At 40.6% G+C, this 21,746-nt stretch overlaps 2 protein-coding genes across 4 annotated transcripts in view; one reads left to right on the forward strand and one right to left on the reverse strand.

Annotated features, from left to right (window-relative positions):
• Positions 1 to 21,746, reverse strand: part of prdm11 (PR domain containing 11) — a 362,582-nt gene that overhangs the window by 281,093 nt on the left and 59,743 nt on the right. The gene's annotated exons all lie outside the window — the stretch shown is intronic.
• bbs4 (Bardet-Biedl syndrome 4) lies at positions 1,084 to 20,402 on the forward strand. 2 transcript variants are annotated; one of them, XM_035790505.2, is made up of 16 exons: positions 1,084 to 1,768; positions 2,724 to 2,775; positions 4,137 to 4,216; positions 5,240 to 5,303; positions 5,436 to 5,547; positions 5,787 to 5,859; positions 6,019 to 6,072; positions 9,040 to 9,167; positions 15,121 to 15,175; positions 15,278 to 15,346; positions 15,465 to 15,617; positions 16,041 to 16,212; positions 16,719 to 16,788; positions 16,953 to 17,088; positions 19,370 to 19,439; positions 19,929 to 20,402. In XM_035790505.2, exons 1-16 carry the CDS (start codon positions 1,745 to 1,747, stop codon positions 20,018 to 20,020), a joined length of 1,404 nt encoding a protein of 467 aa, XP_035646398.1. In that variant the 5' UTR covers positions 1,084 to 1,744; the 3' UTR covers positions 20,021 to 20,402. The 2 variants fall into 2 exon arrangements, with proteins under 2 accessions (XP_035646398.1, XP_035646396.1); XM_035790503.2 differs by having other exon boundaries at positions 1,101 to 1,768; positions 19,370 to 19,559.

Consider the following 21,746-nt stretch of genomic DNA (forward strand, 5'->3'; position numbering starts at 1 on the left):
ACCACCAGTTACATGTTATTACAGTGTCACTATACAATACTTGTTACAGGGTAATTACATTGAATAAGGACCCCTTAAAATGAAGCATTACCAAAATACCTGATTCAATAAAAAAATATATATATATGAGTGCCTTCTAAATTTCACAATAAATTGAATACCTGAATTCCTACCAAAATCACTGAACTACATTAATTATTTGTCCGTGCCAGTAAAAAGTTTCATGTGCTATAATTCAGATATGTCACAACTTCCGCCGAAGTCGGTTCCTCTCCTTGTTCGGGAGGCGCTCGTCGTCGCCGGTCTTCTAGCCATCATCGATTCACTTTTCATTTTCCTTTTGTCTTGTCTTCCCACACACCTGGTCTCATTTCCCTCATTACATGTTGTGTATTTAACCCTCTGTTCCCCCCATGTCTTTGTGCGGAAGTGTTTATTGTAAGTGCATGTGCACGGTTTCTCTGGTGCGAGACGGGTTTTGTACCTATTTGTTTGTTGTTCTGGTTTCTGGTGGTTTTTATGAATAAAACTGCTCCGTTGATTACCCAGTTTTGCTCTCCTGCGCCTGACTTCCCTGCCGCCAGTTACGCACTCCTTTACAAGATAATATCTGATGGATTAGAAAAATCCCTAAAGTTTAGAGTATCTTCATCCTTTGTCCAACTGTTGCATTTATTGGAATTGTTTTTAAAACCTAAAACCTACCGTTGCTACTGAAATGCTGTAAGGTTGATCATCCCACTGTTATTGATCTAGATGAATGTTGGGAATATATTAATAGACAAGGCAGTGACTTTGGATGGAAAGTTGGAAAGTTTGCTGAGGAGAGTTGGAGGTTGGCCCTTCTGTGGTGATGGGAGATGTTCCTCCATGTTTACTCCTGGATCCTGTTGATCTAATCTTGGTAGAAAGAAAAAAATATTGTTCAGATGGGAGTGGCATAGGGGAACTGGTTGACAATTACATTAGTAGAAGCTTTAATAGTTTTTTAAAATCAAGGACCCCATGGGCCAAAATCCACCCAACTTATTGTGGGAAGCTTGTGGAAGGGCTACCCAAAACATTTGACCCAAGTTAAACAATTTAAAGGCAATGCTACCAAATACTAATTGAGTGTATGTAAACTTCTGGCCCACTGGGAATGTGATGAAAGAAATAAAAGCTGAAATAAGTAATTCTCTCTACTATGATTCTGACATTTCACATTCTTAAAATAAAGTGGTGACCCTAACTGACCTAAGACAGGGAATTTTTACTAGGATTAAATGTCAGGAATTGTGAAAAACGGAGTTTAAATGTATTTGGCTAAGGTGTATGTAAACTTCTGACTTCAACTGTATATGCCCTCCAAAGAAGGGTTTGTCAGAAGTTAGTAGGCCTCTTCCTTATTGTCTTTGTGTTTCTTCTGGTCAGAGGGAGAATGTGCTCCGTGTTAAACTAATGGGTGTATGAGACTTGACATCAGAAGAGTTACAGGGTTTGGTGGTGTCCCATCCTTTCAAGTTGTTGGCCTGAGGTAGGACTAAATAGATTAAAATAGTGGAGTAGGGTGGTGTTACATTTTATAATTAAAAAAATTGTGAGTGCAGTGTTAGATGGTAGGGTATTTGTTTGTTTATTTTTTCAACGAAAGTACAAGGGAGTTGTACTCCAGTCTAGTAGCTGGCGGTAATGCAACATTTTAATGGACGCCAACTGCCGTTAAACCTCATCAAAGAAGAAGAATCCGACCATTGAAGTAAACATGGCAGACGACAATCCCGTAGCGGTAAGCCATTTAATTATAACAATTTAACAAATTGCCATTGCACAATTGCATTTAGTTGTGTTATATGCAGCATTTATTTGGCGAATAGAGCACTATATCCATTATTTTAGCCATAACTGATAGAAAGTTTGACTTGCCTTGCGAGATTTATAAAGGTGCGTGTTGTATCGAGAAGATGCGTCCTACCTCGAGATACGTCCCCCTGCTCCCCATGTAGCCTCCAAAAATAATGATTTTTTGATAAATATTGTAGACTTAAATAACAAATGTACACTTATGTAATTTCAGCGTGTGCACCTCTTCTTTGTAGACTGAGTTCTCAATCACTCTGGCTAAATAAAGGTTGCATAAATAAAATATGCAATGCATACTGATTTTATTTTAATCATCAGTTAGATTTGTTGAGGCTTGTACAGATTACTTTTAATTGATTGCATATATTATGCCGTGAAGCTCTATTTTGCTTTTCTGCTCCAACTAAACAACACTGCATGTCAGTCATGTCATGTGTCAATATGAATACTACTGTAATTGCACTCAGGGTGAATTAATCCATATTGCATTTGTGTCATTCTGAAAGATGTATAAAGTAGCCTTGTGTCAGGAATACTGTAGTAAAAATATTGATTTACTCTGAGTCAAACAGTTGGCCTATGACTTTGTTTTGGATGTAATTTGGTTACTTTGAAAGACACAGTTCCATTTCCTCCCCCCAGGACTGAGATGAGTTACAAGTGCCATGGGCCACAATATACTTCATTATTTTGTATTATCTACAGGTTAAAGGAACAGTTCACTCAAACTATCTTTTAATATGTTGTTCATTAGTCCACTGTTCATACAATCCCCCCAAAATGTGCATATCAAGTTATCAAGATAGAGAACTTTCAGTATAGAGCAAAAAATGTGATGATGATGTGTTTTATAACGCATGGTTTGTGTGTGTCTTTCCCAGGATGTTCAACTGCCTCCAGCTTCTGAAATCAGGAAGCCTCGTCCTAAAAAAGGTTTGTTGTTCAAACCCATATTGAAGACTCCTAGATTGACATTACTGACAAATATGCTAACTATTTTACACTGAGAGAGAAATGTACAACATTGGGCTTGAAAGTTGAACTATCTTACCAAGCATTCCAATTTCCCAGAGACATGTTCTTTGACGTAAACTGTTCTACAGTAGCCATTATCCCTTTATTTTATGAAGTATGTAGGCCTACAGCTCTGATGTGAGCTGTAGCTGCCACTATTCAATTACACAGATTTTATTCAGACTGTCCAATTTTCATTGCACTGAATACAAACATTACAGGTGACTACTTAATGGGTATATTTAATCCACACTAAAGGTTTAGTAAATATATACATGTATATTGTTTGCATGCATTAGAAACACATTTTTTTGACGAGGTCTCTTTTTGTCCACTGGGTGTCATTATTGAGCAGGTTCATTTCCCTTTGAAGAGGATTAGACCAAAATAGATCAGCTTTAGTTAAACCAGATTTGGTAGCTGCCTGGAAGGCAAGGCTGTGTTGGTCAATTCACGTTGCTTCCTTAGTGCCTTTGATGTCCTGGAAATAACTTTTTAAACATATGTTGTTTCCAATCAGAGCAGTGGAACAACCTTTGATTTAGAGTTATGGTTGTTTAAAGGTCCAATGCAGCCGTTTGTATCTCAATATAAAATGATTTCTAGGTAACAAGTATGTATCTTATTGTGGTTTTCAATTAAAATGGTCAAAAATGAATTAAAATAGCTTCTTAGCAAAGAGCAATTTCTCAAACAAGAATTTAGCTGAATGTTTGGGAGGAAATACAACATTGTCAATGGAATAACATTTTATACAATGAAGACAAACTGACATTAATGATCTTGGCAAGATCTGAATCAGGAGGGAAAAACTGAAAACTAGCTGTTATTGGCAGCTAATTTACCGCCTGGTGATATCACCAGGCAGGCCAAAACTTCATCCCACGAAAACAGGCTGAAATTTCAGGCATTCTTTTCAAATGGCATATATTAAACAGCTCTTAAACTAAAAGGGCATTATCATTTTCACGATTTCAGTTTTATTCCATCTTCATAGTGTGAAAATATATATAAAACATGAGAAAATCTTATTTTTGACTGCATTGGGTCGTTAAGACAGTTGTTCATAGCTCCTGAGATATTTCTAAGTTATATTCTTCAAGAATCAATTGGTATATCATTCATTGAGTAATTATTGAATGGCAGTAACTATTGCACCTCTAAGCTATTTATAAGTCATATTCTTTCAAATCAAGCAGCATATTTAATGAATTGAAATGACTAGAAATATGACATACTTTAGATAGGTCTGGGTTTTATCTGCCTTTATTTCTATTCAGCGCCTGAGCTCCCTATTTTGGAGAGAAGAAACTGGCTCATCCATCTTCACTACATCCGTAAAGACTATGAGACCTGTAAGGTAGGAGGACATCTGTTTGTTAGGTCTCTCTCTCTGAGAGAAAAAGTGTCATGTTAATAGTGTTTTGGGAGTTTTGTAGTAGCTTGGTGGTAGTTGAACTAAATTCAGATATGGGTAGTGTTTTTAGTAGTTCATGACTTTTACTGTAGCAAACCACTCACTAGTTATTTTGCAAAAATAAAATATGGATGACGTAGGAAAGAATTTCCTTTCTGTTTTTGACATCGGACTTTCCTTAATTCTCACTTGAAACAGTTTTCGTGTTTAATAGGCTAAATTAAAAATTCTGTTAACATCTGCCTCCAGAGTGATCTGTTCTTGCAATTTGTATTCTATGACATTCAGATTTAGATATAATTTACTACGTAGTTTGGATGTTTAGTTAATTAAGTAACTGTATTTTTCTTAAAGGCCCAGTGCAGTCAAAAACGTGATTTTTCTGTGTGTTATATATATATATATATTTCCACACTGAGGTTAGAATAATACTGTGAAATTGTAACAAAAAGTATGACAATGCCATTTTAGTGTAAGAGCTGTTTGAAAATACCAACTTTTGGCCTTCCTGGTGACATCACCAGGTGGTAATAGACCAATAAGAAAGAGTTCTAAACTCTCTGCCGTTAACGGCTATTCAGTAATACTTTAATTACGTAATTTAATAGGATCTCTATGGTCAGACCACTCGCAGACAGTCCTATACAAAATTCTTGCTTGAGAATGCTCTTTGCTAAGAAGCTATTTTAATTTATTTTTGACCATTTTAATTGAAAACAATCACAAGGTACTTAATTGTTACATATAAATTATTCGATATTGAGGTACAAATGGCTGCATTGGACCTTTAAGGTTAGCTATAGTCTAACTTAACTTCTTCCAGTGTGAAGTAATGGATAGCTTGGTAAAGAATATTTTCACAGTAGCTTCCCCAACCCTGCATATAAAGTGTCATTGTAAAACCATGGACAGGAACATGCATTCGTTGAAAGTGTATAATTTCATGCTGTCCTCTTTTTCATTCAGTCAATCATCAAAGAGCAGCTACAAGAAACCGGGGGGATGTGTGAATATGCCGTCTATGTACAAGGTATGGCGATTGTCTAGCAGAACAGAACCAGTTCAATCGTTACAAGTATATTACAATAGGTCAGGTGTAACTCTGACCAAATGTTAGATTCTCACAGCATGATGGGATGCCTGTCTGTCTCTCTCTGTTCAGCTTTAATCCTTCGCCTGGAAGGGAAAATACAGCAGTCACTGGACCTGTTCCAGAGCTGTGCAATACTCAACCCTGGCAGCTCGGATAACCTCAAACAAGTGGCCAGATCCCTGTGAGGAGCACACTTTTCGAAAAATCGGGGCCTTTTTATAATTCAAGCTTCAAGGCTGTTTGCTAAGATATTTGCTACTGTTGCGTGTGTTGTGCCCATGCAAGTTATCTCCGAGTACAATTTTTTAACTCTTATTGATCCATGGAAAATTTGCTTACTTTCCTAAGTCTGAATCCCAGATATGTACATATGATTTGGTAATTTAGACACTTTGTTCATTTTTGCTTTTTTTTTTCTAGATTTCTCCTTGGTAAGCATAAGGCTGCCATAGAGGTTTACAATGAGGCTTCACAGCTCAATGAGAAAGATTGGGTAAGTAACTTTGGCTTATAAATATACTACTTTGTGAAGAACAGTTAAAAAAAAAATTCAAGTATGAAAAGTTTTATGTATTTATGATCCCCGGATAAGAAATATAGTTTACAGGCTATCACATTTTCAATGCCCGTTTTTCAACCTCTCTACTTGAAGGAGATCAGCCACAACTTAGGTGTGTGCTACATCTATACCAAAGACTTCAACCATGTAAGTTACATCTTTTAGTCCCTCTTGAAAATACACTGAACAGAAATATAAACGCAACATGTAAAGTGTTGGTCCCATGTTTAATGAGCTGAAATAAAAGATCCCAGAAATGTTCCTCAGGCACAAAAATCTTATTTCTCTGAAACGTTTTGCACAAATTTGTGTACAAACCGGTTAGTGAGCATTTCTCCTTTGCCAAGATAATCTATCCACCTGACAGTTGTGGCATATCAAGAAGCTGATAAAACAGCATGATCATTACACAGGTGCACCTTGTGCTGAGGACAATAAAAGGCCACTCTAAAATGTGCAGTTTTGTGTCACAACAAAATGCCACAGATGTCTCAAGTTTTGAGGGAGCGAGCAATTGGCATGCTGACTGCAGGAATGTCCACCAGAGCTGTTGCCACAGAATTGAATGTTAAATTCTCTACCATAAGCTGCCTCCAACATAGTTTTAGAGAATTTGGCAATACGTCCAACCGGCTTCACAACCACAGACCATGGGTGTGGGTGAGCGGTTTGCTGATGTCAACATTGTGAACAGAGTGCCATATGGTGGCCGTGGGGTTATTGTATGGGCAGGCATTAGCTATGGACAACGAACCCAATTGCATTTTATCAATGACAATTTGAATGCACAGAGATCCTGACGAGATCCTGATGAGGCACGTTATTGTGCCATTCATCTGCCGCTTCAGCATGATCATGCATGGCCCGGCCCCATGTCACAAGGATCTATACACAATTCCTGGAAGCTGAACAATGTCCCAGTTCTTCCATGGCCTGCATACTCACTAGCCACGTCACCGATTGAGGATGTTTGGGATGATCTGAATTAGAGGTCCACCGATTAATCGGAATGGCCGATTAATTTGGGCCGATTTCAAGTTTTCTTAACAATCGGAAATCGGTATTTTTACACACCTTTATTTAACGAGGCAAGTCAGTTAAGAACACATTCTTATTTTCAATGACGGCCTAGGAACCGCGGGTTTACTGCCTGTTCAGGGGCAGAACGACAGATATTTACCTTGTCAGATCCGGGATTTAATCTTGCAACCTTACAGTTAACTAGTCCAACACTCTAACCACCTGCTTTACATTGCACTCCACAAGGAGCCTGCCTGTTACTCGAATGCAGTAAGAAGCAGTCGTAAGTTGCTAGCTAGCATTAAACTTATCTTATAAAAACAATCAATCAATCATAATCACTAGTTAACTACACATGGTTGATGATATTACTAGTTTATCTAGCGTGTCCTGCATTGCATATAATCGATGCAACGCAGGGGGATGATTTAACAAAAGCACATTTGCGAAAAAAGCACAATCGTTGCACGACTGTACCTAACCATATACACCAATGCCTTTCTTAAAGTCAATACGCAGAAGTATATATTTTTAAACCTGCATATTTAGCTAAAAGAAATCCAGGTTAGTAGGCAATATTAATCAGGTGAAATTGTGTCACTTCTGTTACGTTCATTGCACGCAGAGTCAGGGTATATGCAACAGTTTGGGCCGCCTGGCTCGTTGCGAACTAATTTGCCAGAATTTTACGTAATTATGACATAACATTGAAGGTTGTGCAATGTAACAGCAATATTTAGACTTATGGATGCCATCCGTTAGATAAAATACGTAACGGTTCCGTATTTCACTGAAAGAATAAACATTTTGTTTTCGAAATGATAGTTTCCGGATTCGACCATATTAATGACCAAAGGCTCGTATTTCTGTGTGTTATTATGTTATAATTAAGTCTATGATTTGATATTTGATAGAGCAGTCTGACTGAGAGATGGTAGGCAGTAGCAAGCTCGTAAGCATTCATTCAAACAGCACTTTCATGCGTTTGGCCAGCAGCTCTTCACTGTGCTTCAAGCATTGAGCTGTTTATGACTTCAAGCCTATCAACTCCTGAGATTAAGCTGGTGTAACCGATGTGAAATGGCTAGCTAGTTAGCGGGGTGCGCGCTAATAGCGTTTCAATCGGCACTCGCTCTGAGACTTGAAGTAGTTGTTCTCCTTGCTCTGCATGGGTAACGCTGCTTCGAGGGTGGCTGTTGTTGATGTGTTCCTGGTTCGAGCCCAGGTAGGGGTGAGGAGAGGGACGGAAGCTATACTGTTACACTGGCAATACTAAAGTGCCTATAAGAACATCCAATAGTCAAAGTATATGAAATATAAATGGTATAGAGAGAAATAGTCCTATAAATACTATAACTACAACCTGAAACCTCTTACCTTGGAATATTTAAGTATCATGTTAAAAGGAACCACCAGCTTTCATATGTTCTCATGTTCTGAGCAAGGAACTTAAACGTTAGCTTTTTTACATGGCACATATTGCACTTTTACTTTCTTCTCCAACACTTTGTTTTTGCATTATTTAAACCAAATTGAACATGTTTCATTATTTATTTGAGGCTAAATAGATTTTTATTGATGTATTATACTAAGTTAAAATAAGTGTTCATTCAGTATTGTTGTAATTGTCATTATTAAAAATAAATAATAATAATAATAATAATCCTCCAATAATCGGTATCGGTTTCGCCGTTGAAAAATCATAATCTGTCGAACTCTAATCCGAATCAACGTGTACGACAGCTTGTTCCAGTTCCCGCCAATATCCAGCAACTTTGCACAGCCATTGAAGAGGAGTGGGACAAAATTCCACAGGCCACAATCAACAGATGATCTACTCTACCTTTTTTTATGGTATCTGTGACCAACAGAAACATATTTGAATTCCCAGTCATGTGAAATTTGTAGATTAGGGCCTAATGAAATGTATTTCAATGGATTGATTTCCTTCTATGAACTGTAACTCAGTCAAATCTTTGAAATTGTTGCATGTTGCGTTTACATTTTTGTTCAGTGTAGTATTGTTAAAATGTTTCAAACACCAACATTGTAAATTAATGAAAGTAAAAGGTGTGTGCTTGTGTGTACTGCCAGGCAGAAGAGCAGTTGAACATCGCCCTGGAGTTGAGCAAGCACGACCTGACCTACATGATGCTGGGAAAGATTCACCTGCTGGAAGGGGACACTGACAAAGCCATCGACGTGTACAGAAGTGCTGTTGAGTGAGTATTATATTGAACTTAGCAGATGGAAAGCAACTTGTGTGTATATTTTCCTATGAATGGTGGCCCCAGTGGGATTTGAACCCACAAACCTTGGAGTTGAAAGCACCATGCTCTACCAACTGAGTCACACAGGACCACTAAAGTCTGTGTGAGTGAGTGTGTTGGCATTTCCATGACTGTGATTGAGAATGGTTATTGCTTATCTGTTCCCTTTTTTTATCTAACGTAAAACTGCAATTGAACGTAGTCTCAAATAGCTGCCTGTCCCTTTTAATAGCTGGGCACGGCACACATTTCAGCAAATTAAACGCCTTTTTCAAATAAATGACGGTTCTAAATTAATTGTGTACAAGATTACCATGAATTGTTGTCAGTTTTTAACGTTTGATTTGTTACATTAAATAAATCAGTAATGATAAAAAAAATTAGGGCAATCATCCATTTTTATCACCAGAAACTGCTAGCCATTGACTGCTAACAGATGAGAACCGTTAGCTAACTGCAAACACAAAAGCAAGTGGCTGAAAATGTACCCAATTGTCATACTTGAGTAAAAGTAAAGATACCTTAATAGAAAATGACTCAAGTGAAAGTCACCCAGTAAACTACTACTTGAGTAAAAGTCTAAAAAGTATTTGGTTTGAAATATACAGTACTTAAGTATCAAAAGTAAATGGAATTGCTCCCCTCGTCAATCTACTCACAATACCCCATAATGACAAGCAATAACATTTTTTGTTTTTGTTAAAAAATAAACGGAAATATCACATTTTACGTAAGTATTTAGACCCTTTACTCTGTACTTTGTTGATGCACCTTTGACAGTGATTACAGCCTCAAGTCTTTTTGGGTATGACACTACAAGCTTGGCACACCTGTGTTTGGGGAGTTTCTCCCATTCTTCTCTGCAGATCCTCTCAAGCTCTGTCGGGTTGGATGGGGAGCGTCGCTGCACAGCTATTTTCAGGTCTCTCCAGAGATGTTTGACCAGGTCCGGGCTTTGGCTGGGCCACTCAAGGACATTCAGAGACTTGTCCCGAAACCACTCCTGCATTGTCTGGCTGTGTGCTGAGGATTGTTGTCCTGTTGGAAGGTGAACCTTCGCCCCAGTCTGAGGTCCAGAGAGCTCTGGAGCAGGTTTTCATCAAGGATCTCTCTGTACTTTGCTACGTTCATCTTTCCCTCGATCCTGACTGGTCTCCCAGTCCCTGCCACTGAATAACATCTCCACAGCATGATGCCACTACCACCATGCTTCACCGTAGGGATGGGGCCAGGTTTCTTCCAGACGTGAAGCTTGAGTTCAATCTTGGTTTCATCAGACTTCACCAATCAGGCCCGGTGGAGTGCTGCAGAGATGGTTGTCCGTCTGGAAGGTTCTCCCATCTCCACAGAGGAACTCTGGAGCTCTGTTAGAGTGAAAACCTGCTCCAGAGCGCTCAGGACCTCAGAATGGGGTGACTATTCACCTTCCAATAGGACAACAATCCTCAGCACACAGCCAAGACAATGCAGGAGGGGCTTCGGGACAAGTCTCAATGTCCTTGGGTGACTCAGCCAAAGCCCGGAATAGAACCCGATCAACGATCTCTGGAGAGACCTGAAAATAGCAACGCTCCACATTCAACCTGACAGAGTTTGAGAGGATCTGCAGATATTAATGGGAGAACCTCCCCAAATACAGGTGTGCCAAGCTTGTAGTGTCATACCCAAGAAGACTCGAGGCTGTAATCGCTGCCAAAGGTGCTTCAACAAAGTACTTATGTAAATGTGATATTTTTATTTAATACATTTTAGAATATGGCTGTAACATAACAAAATGTGGAAAAGTCAAGGAGTCAGAATACTTTCCAAATGCACAGTATATGGCACAGCTGTCAATTTGTTGGTCCTTAAATGAAACTGGTATACTTTTTTTACTTATCACAATTTTCTTTAACTAATGTTGGTATTCAATGCTGTGACGACAGACAAGTTCCTTGCTTTTCCCCCTTCCACCTCCCTTCCACTTGCCTCTTCCATTTGCAGTTAGTTAGCTATAATTTTGGGTAGAGCAGACATTTCCATATATTTTTGTTAGCTGCATGTGTGACATAACGCCACCAGTCCTATTTATTATATAATTTACAAAGATTATACTGTCCCCCGTCCCACCCAATAAAAATATATAACCTTTTATTAACAATTAGTATATTTGAGTTTAACCATAATATTTTATTTTTTATTTGTTATGTATTTTCTGGTGGATTAAACTGAAATTGCAACCAACTTTCTATGGCTCATTTTAAAAATCGCGATATTTTGGAGATTATTTCATTTCCAAATAACCACAAGTGAGAGGTTGTAATCTAAATAATGGGAGAAAGGCCGTTCTTGAACATGGGGTGAGACGTTCTTACTCATCTGCAAGAGAACCAGTTCGGATTTCAGTGTAACTTTTGTATGACTGAAGCCTTTAGTGAGAGGTCTAATGCTTTAATAAGTTATGATGAACTTCACAGGGTGGTGAAAGTGCACGGTGATCTTCATGCTCCTTTCCAATAAATATTGAGGGTCTTATTCTGGTGACATGATGATCGATGCTTGACTGCATAATAATCTCATCATGTAGACTAGTTTACCCACACTGTATCTGCGAGCTGTTGGCTAGAGCGCACGTGCCAAGGCACATTTGCTATTTTATTTTTAAAATGTTACCTTTTTTTATCTAGGCAAGTCAGTTAAGAACAAATTCTTCTTTTCAATGGCGGCCTAGGAATAGTGGGTTAACTGCCTTGTTCAGGGGTAAGAACGACAGATTTTTACCTTGTCAGCTCGGGGATTCGATCTTGCAACCTTTCGGTTACAAGTCCAACTCTCTAACAACTAGTTTTTGTGACAAAACTGTCGGCTGAGTTAAACATGCGATAGAAACACGTAGGTTTTTTTTTTTAAATTCAGTACAAAAACTACATTTTGTGAGCACTACGTTATCACTCACTCTTTTGTCCACAGCAAGTCTGTTTGATGGAGACACACAACCAGTGGGAAAATGTTAGAATATTCACATGAAAATCTGTTGCCAATTGGATGGAAACCTTGTTAATGTAAATGATAACACATTAGTGCAGGAAATTAAGAAATGTATTTAAATGCTGGAATTGAATTCTGGAATTAAACAATTAACTACGCAAATGAGCAAAAGCCGTGTGCATTAAGGAAATGGATGCCTTGCTCAAATATACTGAACAAAAATAGAAACGCAACATGTAAAGTGTTGGTCCCATGTTTCATCAGCTGAAATAAAAAGTCAAAGAAATGTTCCATACGCACAAAAAATGTATTTCTCTCATGTTGTGGACACATTTGTTTACATCCCTGTTAGTGAGCATTTCTATTTTGCCAAGATAAGCCACACACCTGGCAGGTGTGGCATATCAAGAGATTTTGGCAGTACGTCCAACCGTCCTCTAAGCCAAGGACCTCCACATTAGCTTCTTCACCTTCGGGATTGTCTGATGAGTGGGGCTGCTGAGTCTTGTTTTTTGTAATAAAGTCCTTTTGTGGGGTAAAAATTGCTGGCTCCCCAGGCCCACCCTTGCCTGCGCCCCTGCCCAGTCAAGTGAATTCCATAGACTCGGGCCTAATGAAATGATTTCAATTGACTGTAACTCTGTAAAATCTTTGAAATTGTTGCATGTTTCATTTATATTTTTGTTCAGTATATAAGCCTGTCTCTAATAATCGCCTGTTGTGTGCAGTGATTTAAGCAAGTAAATGCCCGGGCTATTAATTTAAGTTTTACGGTATATGTGTTTCTGTGTGTTGTTTTAATTTTATAGATTAACAAGGAAATGTTTGTTAGCATTATTTCCATGAGCTTGCTTAGTTCACGTAGTTAGTACACTGCTCAAAAAAATAAAGGGAACACTTAAACAACACAATGTAACTCCAAGTCAATCACACTTCTTGTGAAATCAAACTGTCCACTTAGGAAGCAACACTGATTGACAATACATTTCACATGCTGTTGTGCAAATGGAATAGACAACAGGTGGAAATTATAGGCAATTAGCAAGACACCCCCAATAAAGGAGTGGTTCTGCAGGTGGTGACCACAGACCACTTCTCAGTTCCTATGCTTCCTGGCTGATGTTTTGGCCACTTTTGAATGCTGGCGGTGCTTTCACTCTAGTGGTAGCATGAGACAGAGTCTACAACCCACACAAGTGGCTCAGGTAGTGCAGCTCTTCCAGGATGGCACAGCAATGTGAGCTGTGGCAAGAAGGTTTGCTGTGTCTGTCAGCGTAGTGTCCAGAGCATGGAGGTGCTACCAGGAGACAGGCCAGTACATCAGGAGACGTGGAGGAGGCCGTAGGAGGGCGGCAACCTCCGCCTTTGCAAGGAGGAGCACTGCCAGAGCCCTACAAAATGACCTCCAGCAGGCCACAAATGTGCATGTGTCTGCTCAAGCGGTCAGAAATAGACTCCATGAGGGTGGTATGAGGGCCTGATGTCCACAGGTGGGGGTTGTGCTTACAGCCCAACACCGTGCAGGATGTTTGGCATTTGCCAGAGAACACCAAAATTGGCAAATTCGCCACTGGCGCCCTGTGCTCTTCACAGATGAAAGCAGGTTCACACTGAGCACATGTGACAGACGTGACAGTCTGGAGACACCGTGGAGAACGTTCTGCTGCCTGCAACATCTTCCAGCATGACCGGTTTGGCGGTGGGTCAGTCATGGTGTGGGGTGGCATTTCTTTGGGGGGCCTCACAGCCTTCCATGTGCTCGCCAGAGGTAGCCTGACTGCCATTAGGTACCAGGATGAGATCCTCAGACCCCTTGTGAGACCATATGCTGGTGCTGTTGGCCCTGGGTTCCTCCTAATGCAAGACAATGCTAGACCTCATGTGGCTGGAGTGTGTCAGCAGTTCCTACAAGAGGAAGGCATTGATGCTATGGATTGGCCCGCCCGTTCCCCCGACCTGAATCCAATTGAGCACATCTGGGACATCATGTCTCGCTCTATCCACCAAATTTGCACCACAGACTGTCCAGGAGTTGTCATCAGGAGCATGCCCAGGCGTTTTAGGGAGGTCATACAGGCACATGGAGGCCACACACTACTGAGCCTCATTTTGACTTGTTTTAAGGACATTACATCAAAGTTGGATCAGCCTGTAGTGTGGTTTTCCACTAGTTGAGTGTGACTCCAAATCCAGACCTCCATGGGTTGATAAATTTGATTTCCATTGATCATTTTTGTGTGATTTTGTTGTCAGTACATTCAACTATGTAAAGAAAAAAGTATTTTAAAGAATATTTCATTCATTCAGATCTAGGATGTGTTATTTTAGTGTTCCCTTTATTGTTTTGAGCAGTGTATATTAGGCCATGTACAAACATACATTATGTCATTGGGAAAGAGGTCTTCTGACCTGGTGAAATGGGCCATCCTGTTTAAAAAAAATATGTATATTTTTTTACCCCAATTTCATGGTATTCGATTGGTAGTTCGTCTTGTCCCATCGCTGCAAATCCTGTACAGACTCTGGAGAGGCGAAGGTCAAGAGTCCTGCGTCCTCCGAAACACAACCCAGCCAAGCCTCTCTGCCCGCTTAACCCAGAAGCCAGCCGCACCAATGTGTCAGAGGAAACACCATACACCTGGCAACCGTGTCAGCGTGCATTACGCCCGGGCCCGCCACAGGAGTCGTAGGTGCACGATGGGACAAGAACATCCCTGCAGACCAAACCCTCTCCTAATCCGGCGACGCAGGGCCAATTGTCCGCCACCCCATGGGTCTCCCGGTCGCTGCCGGCTGTGACAGAGCCCGGACTTAAACCAAGATCTCTAGCTGTACAGCTTAGCACTGCGATGCAGTGCCTTAGACCACTGCGCCAATTTGGAGTTCCTACATCCTGGTTAAGTAAAGGTTGAGTAAATATAAAATCATTTTATTTCAGGTTTTCTCCTGAAAACACGGATCTTCTCACCACTCTTGGCCTGCTATACATGCAAGTAAGTCGAGGCCTTTCAGTCTCTCCTAAGGTCACACTCCAACCATGATATGACAAGTCACGTTTGTGAGTTTGAAACTAAATCAGTCTATTTCCTCTCCAGCAAGGCAAATATCAGAAAGCTTTTGAACACCTTGGGAATGCCCTGACGTATGACCCCAACAACTTTAAGGTAGGGGAGGCCCTCCCTAATACTCCCTATCCTATTGGATGCTGTATTTGCAACTGACTTAAGTGTGTGTGTGTGTGTGTGTGTGTGTGTGTGTGTGTGTGTGTTTTACCCTCTTCAGGCCATCCTGGCAGCCGGCAGCATGATGCAGACGCATGGGGACTATGATGTTGCCATGAATAAGTACCGCGTGGCAGCTTATGCTGTACCTGAGAGCTCACCCCTCTGGAATAACATTGGCATGTGCTTCTTCGGAAACAAGAAATATGTGGCGGTAGGGAAATTCTAAGGGCGACAACCTCCAATTTGCCTGTTTCGCACCATCTCGCCGACTCATTTCGAACTAGACTTCCCTCCGATCAATTGGCCAACCGATGCCACATTTTCAGTGTGATCCCAATATTTGATGTGCTGGAAAGCAGCCATATTTCAGAATTTGACCCAGAGGGTTTTGTGTGTGTGTTTTGAGGTACCGTTACACATAACCAATATTTGTCTCTGTCCCATAATTATTTTTTTTTTAAGAATGTCAAAATACCTAACATCTACGAATACGTACCACATAGAAATGCATTTGTGAAACTACGACCACTACAAATCTAAACCGTTCACTATGTGTTATTGCCATTGACATAGCCTGTATACCCAGTAGCTGGTTTTCTCTAGCCATTTATCTTCTATCCCTCCACATCCTCAGGCCATCAGCTGTCTGAAGAGGGCCAACTACCTGTCTCCGTTTGACTGGAAAATCCTGTACAACCTGGGCCTGGTGCATCTCACCATGCAACAGTATGCCTCAGCCTTCCACTTCCTCAGTGCTGCCGTCAACCTGCAGCCAAAGATGGCAGAGCTCTATATGCTGCTGGCAGGTACAGGAGAACTAATTGCAAAAGTACCGTGGCACCAAGGGGCAAAGTAGCTTGTAAAATGTAGTAACCTACTTTGCCCCTTAGTGCCACCATACAGGGATGATTTTTTTTGTATGCTCCCCTGGGCATTTTCAGTGATACTATAGTTTCACAAATGTACCTTGTGTTTTTCCTTATGGCTGCCATCTCCACTTCAATGTCTTTCAACACATACCTTTTTTTTTTGCCTGTTTCGCTCGTTTCTTGGCTTCGATATATATATATATATATATTTTTAAAATCTTGCCTGTTAATCCCAGATTGTAGTTTTAACCTTGTTGATTTGGCATCAAGCAGGCACTGCCCGATGTGTTTCTCTTCTTCTAATTTCCCCCACGTGCATTTGAGTGTCCATTCCAACTTATTGAATTTCTTGTGGACAAGTACTTTCTTGTGGTTTAAAGCAATGTCTAAATTCTAATGTGTGATCATGGCTTATTGGTCTTTTTTTTTTTTAATTCTTTCAGTTGCACTTACTAATATGGATGACGGGGAGAATGCCAAGCGATCATACGAGCAAGCAGTGTTGTTGGATGAGTAAGAATTTTACCTGAATTCATTTATTTGTATTTTTATGAATGGCGGGATGGGTGGAGGGGGTATCATCCTCAATCCTACATTTTCAGGCATTTTTAATATTACAATATGTTGTCTAATTGTTCTTAAACCCATGTATACTGTTCTGTGCCTATCTTTCACAGCTGTAACCCCTTGATCAATCTGAATTTCGCAGTCCTGTTGTACAATCAAGGAGACAAAAAAGGAGCCACAGATCAGTACCTGGAGATGGAGAGTAAAGTGACGGAAAGCAGCCATAATGCCGAATTTGACCCAGAGGTGTGTGTGTGTGAACGTGCATGCATACCTGTCTGTGTTTTTGAGGTACCATTAATAATATAATATACGCCATTTAGCAGATGCTTTTATCCAAAGCGACTTACAGTCATGTGTGCATACATTCTACGTATGGGTGGTCCTGGGAATCAAACCCACTACCCTGGCGTTACAAGCGCCACGCTCTACCAACTGAGCTACAGAAGGACCACGATTGTTAACATATTTCAGTTGTTACTCACAGACTCTTTAAAAGGGGCAATCCGCAATTGCTAAATACATTTTTGGACTTATAAATGAGTGATATACTGTATACTCATTGATTCTTGAAGAATATAACTTATACATGCCTCAGAAGCAGGGGTGAAAGTAGATATAGGATTGTTCTCAAATGCATACTACCCTGCTCTGAGCATGCAAATTGGAGCACGGGAGGGTTGCAGTATGAGTCTAAATCAAAGTACACGAAACAGAGCATGGAGGGCACTTCTCGGAGGTGTCCTCCGTTTGTACATATTTAAAGCATGGATCGACGCAAGCTTCAATAGAAAGTTTGCACATAAATATGTTGAACCATACAGAAAATAGCGGCACATTTCTTGAAATCAATGGCGGCCATTATTTTAGCTGACGCGAGAGAAAATAAACCCAGACATCGGAATAAAATGTTGCCCATTCACATATCATATGTTGCCTGACTACAATATTGTAACTTTATACGTTAATAAATACATACTGTGTTAATGTTGGCTTGTTTACCTGCCTACAATACCCACTGTAGCGAAGATCGCAATCTCATAGTAAGTCAATAGGGCTATCTGGTTAGCTACTACTGTTAGCTATCTAGATACACACAAATAACTGGCAGCTAGCTACCTACGAATAATTTAAATCTACCTGGCCTAACATTGGTGTTAGGTAACTTTTGCCTCTTCTAAGCATGATGGTTGGCTCATGATTTGTTTGTACTGAAATCTATTCAGGGAGGATAAGGGTATATCATAGGCAGTGATGTCGTGGTAAAAACATTGACTGGTAAATGCTGATTGCCGTTCAGGATTAAAGAAGTAACGCTCCCTATACTCTCAATGCATCTTCCACAAAAGGTGGGTAAATGCTTGTTATGATAGTTATGAAGTAAAATGTTTGCTTTGTGTATATCTTGTTTTGTCTATTGCCATTGTCCTGGCTGGAAGAAGGTTGGGTGAATGGGTATGCCCATAGTAAGTCAATAGGGATAACTGACGAGCTACTGTTAGATAGCCACGAAGAATTGGCTGCCAACTAGTGGCTACCCACGAATAATTGACATCTACCTTCGTTTTAGGTAATTTTTGCCTGTTTAACTAGCTGGCTAGCTAGATTATTACGGTTCACATATAGCTAGCGGATAATAATGAAGTAAAACGTTTGCTTTTTTTATCTTGTTTCGTCTCTATTGTTACCATTTGTCCTGGCTGGATGAAAGTTCAGTGAATGGGGAGGTGAGGTAATACAGTATTGGGAGTGCAAGTGCAGCTGAAATGTAATGTTTTATGCGTTCTCTACACTCTCTTCCTCACAAGAACGTCCTCTGAGAATGCACTCGGAGCATGAGTGTGGAGCACGGTAGTATGCTTATTGAGAAAAGACCCATAGTTTCTTCCCGGTACACCTAAGAGTAAAGACCATGTCATTTAACTGTGAAAATGTTTGACCTTTTAATGTGGCGTGATGTTTCATCTGATTGTCAAACAAATCACTTCATAAAGGAGGCTACCTGCCCATGTTTGTCCACTTTTAAAATAATTCCAGCATCTACAACAGTGCAATGTGCACACGCCATTTGATGAATGGAAAAAGACTCCTATTAAAACACCAAAAAGGGTAATGACATTGCTTGACGAGTCCACTGTGATAGGTTCATGTTTTACCGGTGAGGCATATCCTAATATTTCTTTACCTTCCAGGTTTACTTTCACCCCTGCTCATGAGCTTAGTTCAACTGTTGTACACCATTAAAACCCAAAACATAAGATTGTTTTACCACAAACATTGTAAATGTAAACAAACACCGTATAGCTTTAAAAATATGAATATTGCTTTATCTTGGAATGTCAGTCCTTGCATAAATAGCGCTATAAATTTACCAAAACTGAGGCGGGGTGCCATTTTGTTATTGTTTCAACTGTATGTTCTCCATGTTCTGATACTGAAGCAGGGCTCCTTTCTTGAACACTTCAAGCTGGCTCCCAGTCTAACACATATCCCTAATGTTGAGCGGTCTGTACCCTTTTTGTCCCAGCTCATTGAGATGGCCCAGAAGTTGGCATCTGCCCTCCAGGTGGGAGAGACCTCGGTGTGGACCAAGCCAGGTAAGGACTCCAAAGTCAGTCAGCGCTCCAAGACCACGTCCCTGCAGCCCCTGGGCACCAACCAGGCCCTTGGGCAGGCCATGTCTTCAGCTGCCAGCAAAAGCATCCAGCTCGCTGCAGGTGTGTGTCAGTGAAAGCGGAGGTCAAATTTAGAGACGGACGCCATGTTGCTGCCTCTGAGTGTTTTCATTCACCCATTCATTTATAATGAGTCTTTGGATTTTAGTTGTAATTCCAGATCATCTTTCTCTAAATAGAGTTCTGCAGTAGGCTGGTCTGGATCAACCATATCCAGTCACCAAACCTTACTTGATTTTTTTGGCACCTTTGATAAACACAGATTGCATATGATCCTACCTTTTTTAACAGTTGTCCACCACTGCACAAAGTGACATGAAGTAAAACGTTTTTAGTTTCCATGTAATACGATTCCACGGGAATGCGTGTCAGATGTTGTATCAGTAAAATATCCTTTATCTCATCCCTAAGGCTCTAAGGCTCCACCCAAGTCCACCTCCACGCCACTAGATGAAGAGCATGATGTGGAGAATGCCCCTTCCCCCTCCCCTAGGGGACCCTGAGTCAGAGGATCCCAAAGCCAAAGAGAAGAAGAGCAAGTCTAAACCTGTGGCTGAGTAGGGTCCATGATCCACTGCTATGTGAAGCGAAGCAGTGTATAGTTGAATAGCACATTACAGTTGAATAGTATGTACTGTATTGGGGTTGGATTGTTAATTGCATGTTTAAAATGTTTTGAATAAAAGTAGGGGGTGACCTTACAGTGCATACAGAAAATATTCAGACCCCTTGACTTTTTCCACATTTTGTTACGTTACAGCCTTATTCTACAATGTATTAAATTGTTTTTTCCCTCATCAATCTACACACAATACCCCATAATGACAAAGGAAAAACAGTATTTTATTTTAGCAAATCTATTACAAATAAAAAACTGATACCACATTTACATAGATATTCAGACCCTTTACTCAGTACTTTGTTGAAGCACCTTTGGCAGCAATTACAACCTCGAGTCTTCTTGGGTATGACACTACAAGCTTGGCACCGGTATTTGGGGAGTTTCTCCTAATCTTCTCTGCAGATGCTCTCAAGCTGTCAGGTTGGATGGGGAGCGTCGCTACACACACATTTTTCAGGTCTCTCCAGAGATTTTCAATCAAGTGTAAGTTTGGGCTCTGTCCTTGAGTGGCCCAGCCATTCAGAGACTTATCCCGACGCCATTCCTGCGTTGTTTTGGCTATGTGCTTAGGGTCGTTGTCCTGTTGGAAGGTGAACCGTTGCCCCAGTCTGAGGTCCTGAACGCTCTGAAGTAGGTTTTCACCAAGGATCTCTCTGTACTTTGCTCCGTTCATCTTTCCCTCGATCCTGAGTAATCTCCCAGTCCCTGCTGCTGAAAAACATCCCCACAGCATGATGCTGCCACCACCATGCTTCACCGTAGTGATGGTGCCACGTTTCCTCCAGATGTGATGCTTGGCATTCAGGCATTTCATCAGACCAGAGAATCTTGTTTCTCATGGTCAGAGTCTTTTGGTGCCTTTTGGTAAACTCCAAGTGGGCTGTCATGTGCCGTTTACTGAGGAGTGGCTTCCATCTGGCCACTTTACCATAAAGGCCTGATTGGTGGAGTGATGCAGATGGCTGTCCTTCTGGAAGGTTCTCCCATCCCCGCAGAGGAACTCTGGAGCTCTGTCAGTGACCATCTGGTTCTTGGTCACCTCCCTGACCAAGACCCATCTCGCACGATTGCTCAGTTTGGCAGACAGATTTAGGAAGAGTCTTTGGTTAAAAACTTCTTCCATTTAAGAATGATGGAGGACACTGTTCTTGGGGACATTCAATGCTGCAAAAATGTTTTGTGCCTCGACACAATCCTGTCTCTGAGCTCTACAGATAACTCCTTCGACATCATGGCTTGGTTTCTGCTCTGACATGCACTGTCGACAGTGGGACCTTATATAGACAGGTGTGTGCCTTTCCAAATCATGTCCAATCAATTAAATTGACCACAGGTGGACTCCAAGTTGTAGAGATTTCTCAAGAATGATCAATGGAAACAGGATGCACCTGGGCTCAGTTTCGAGTCTCAAGCAAAGGGTCTGAATACTTATGTAAATAAGGTATTTTTAATACATTTGAAAACCTTTCTAAAAACGTGTTTTCGCTTTGTCATTATGGGGTATTATGTGTAAATTGTTAAGGAAAGAAATGTATTCATTAAGGCTGTAATGTAACAAAATGTGGAAAAAGTCAAGGGGTCTGAATACTTTCCGAATGCCTTGTATG

This window comes from Oncorhynchus keta, chromosome 17 (assembly GCF_023373465.1).
Source record: "Oncorhynchus keta strain PuntledgeMale-10-30-2019 chromosome 17, Oket_V2, whole genome shotgun sequence".
Taxonomy (NCBI): Eukaryota; Metazoa; Chordata; class Actinopteri; order Salmoniformes; family Salmonidae; genus Oncorhynchus; species Oncorhynchus keta.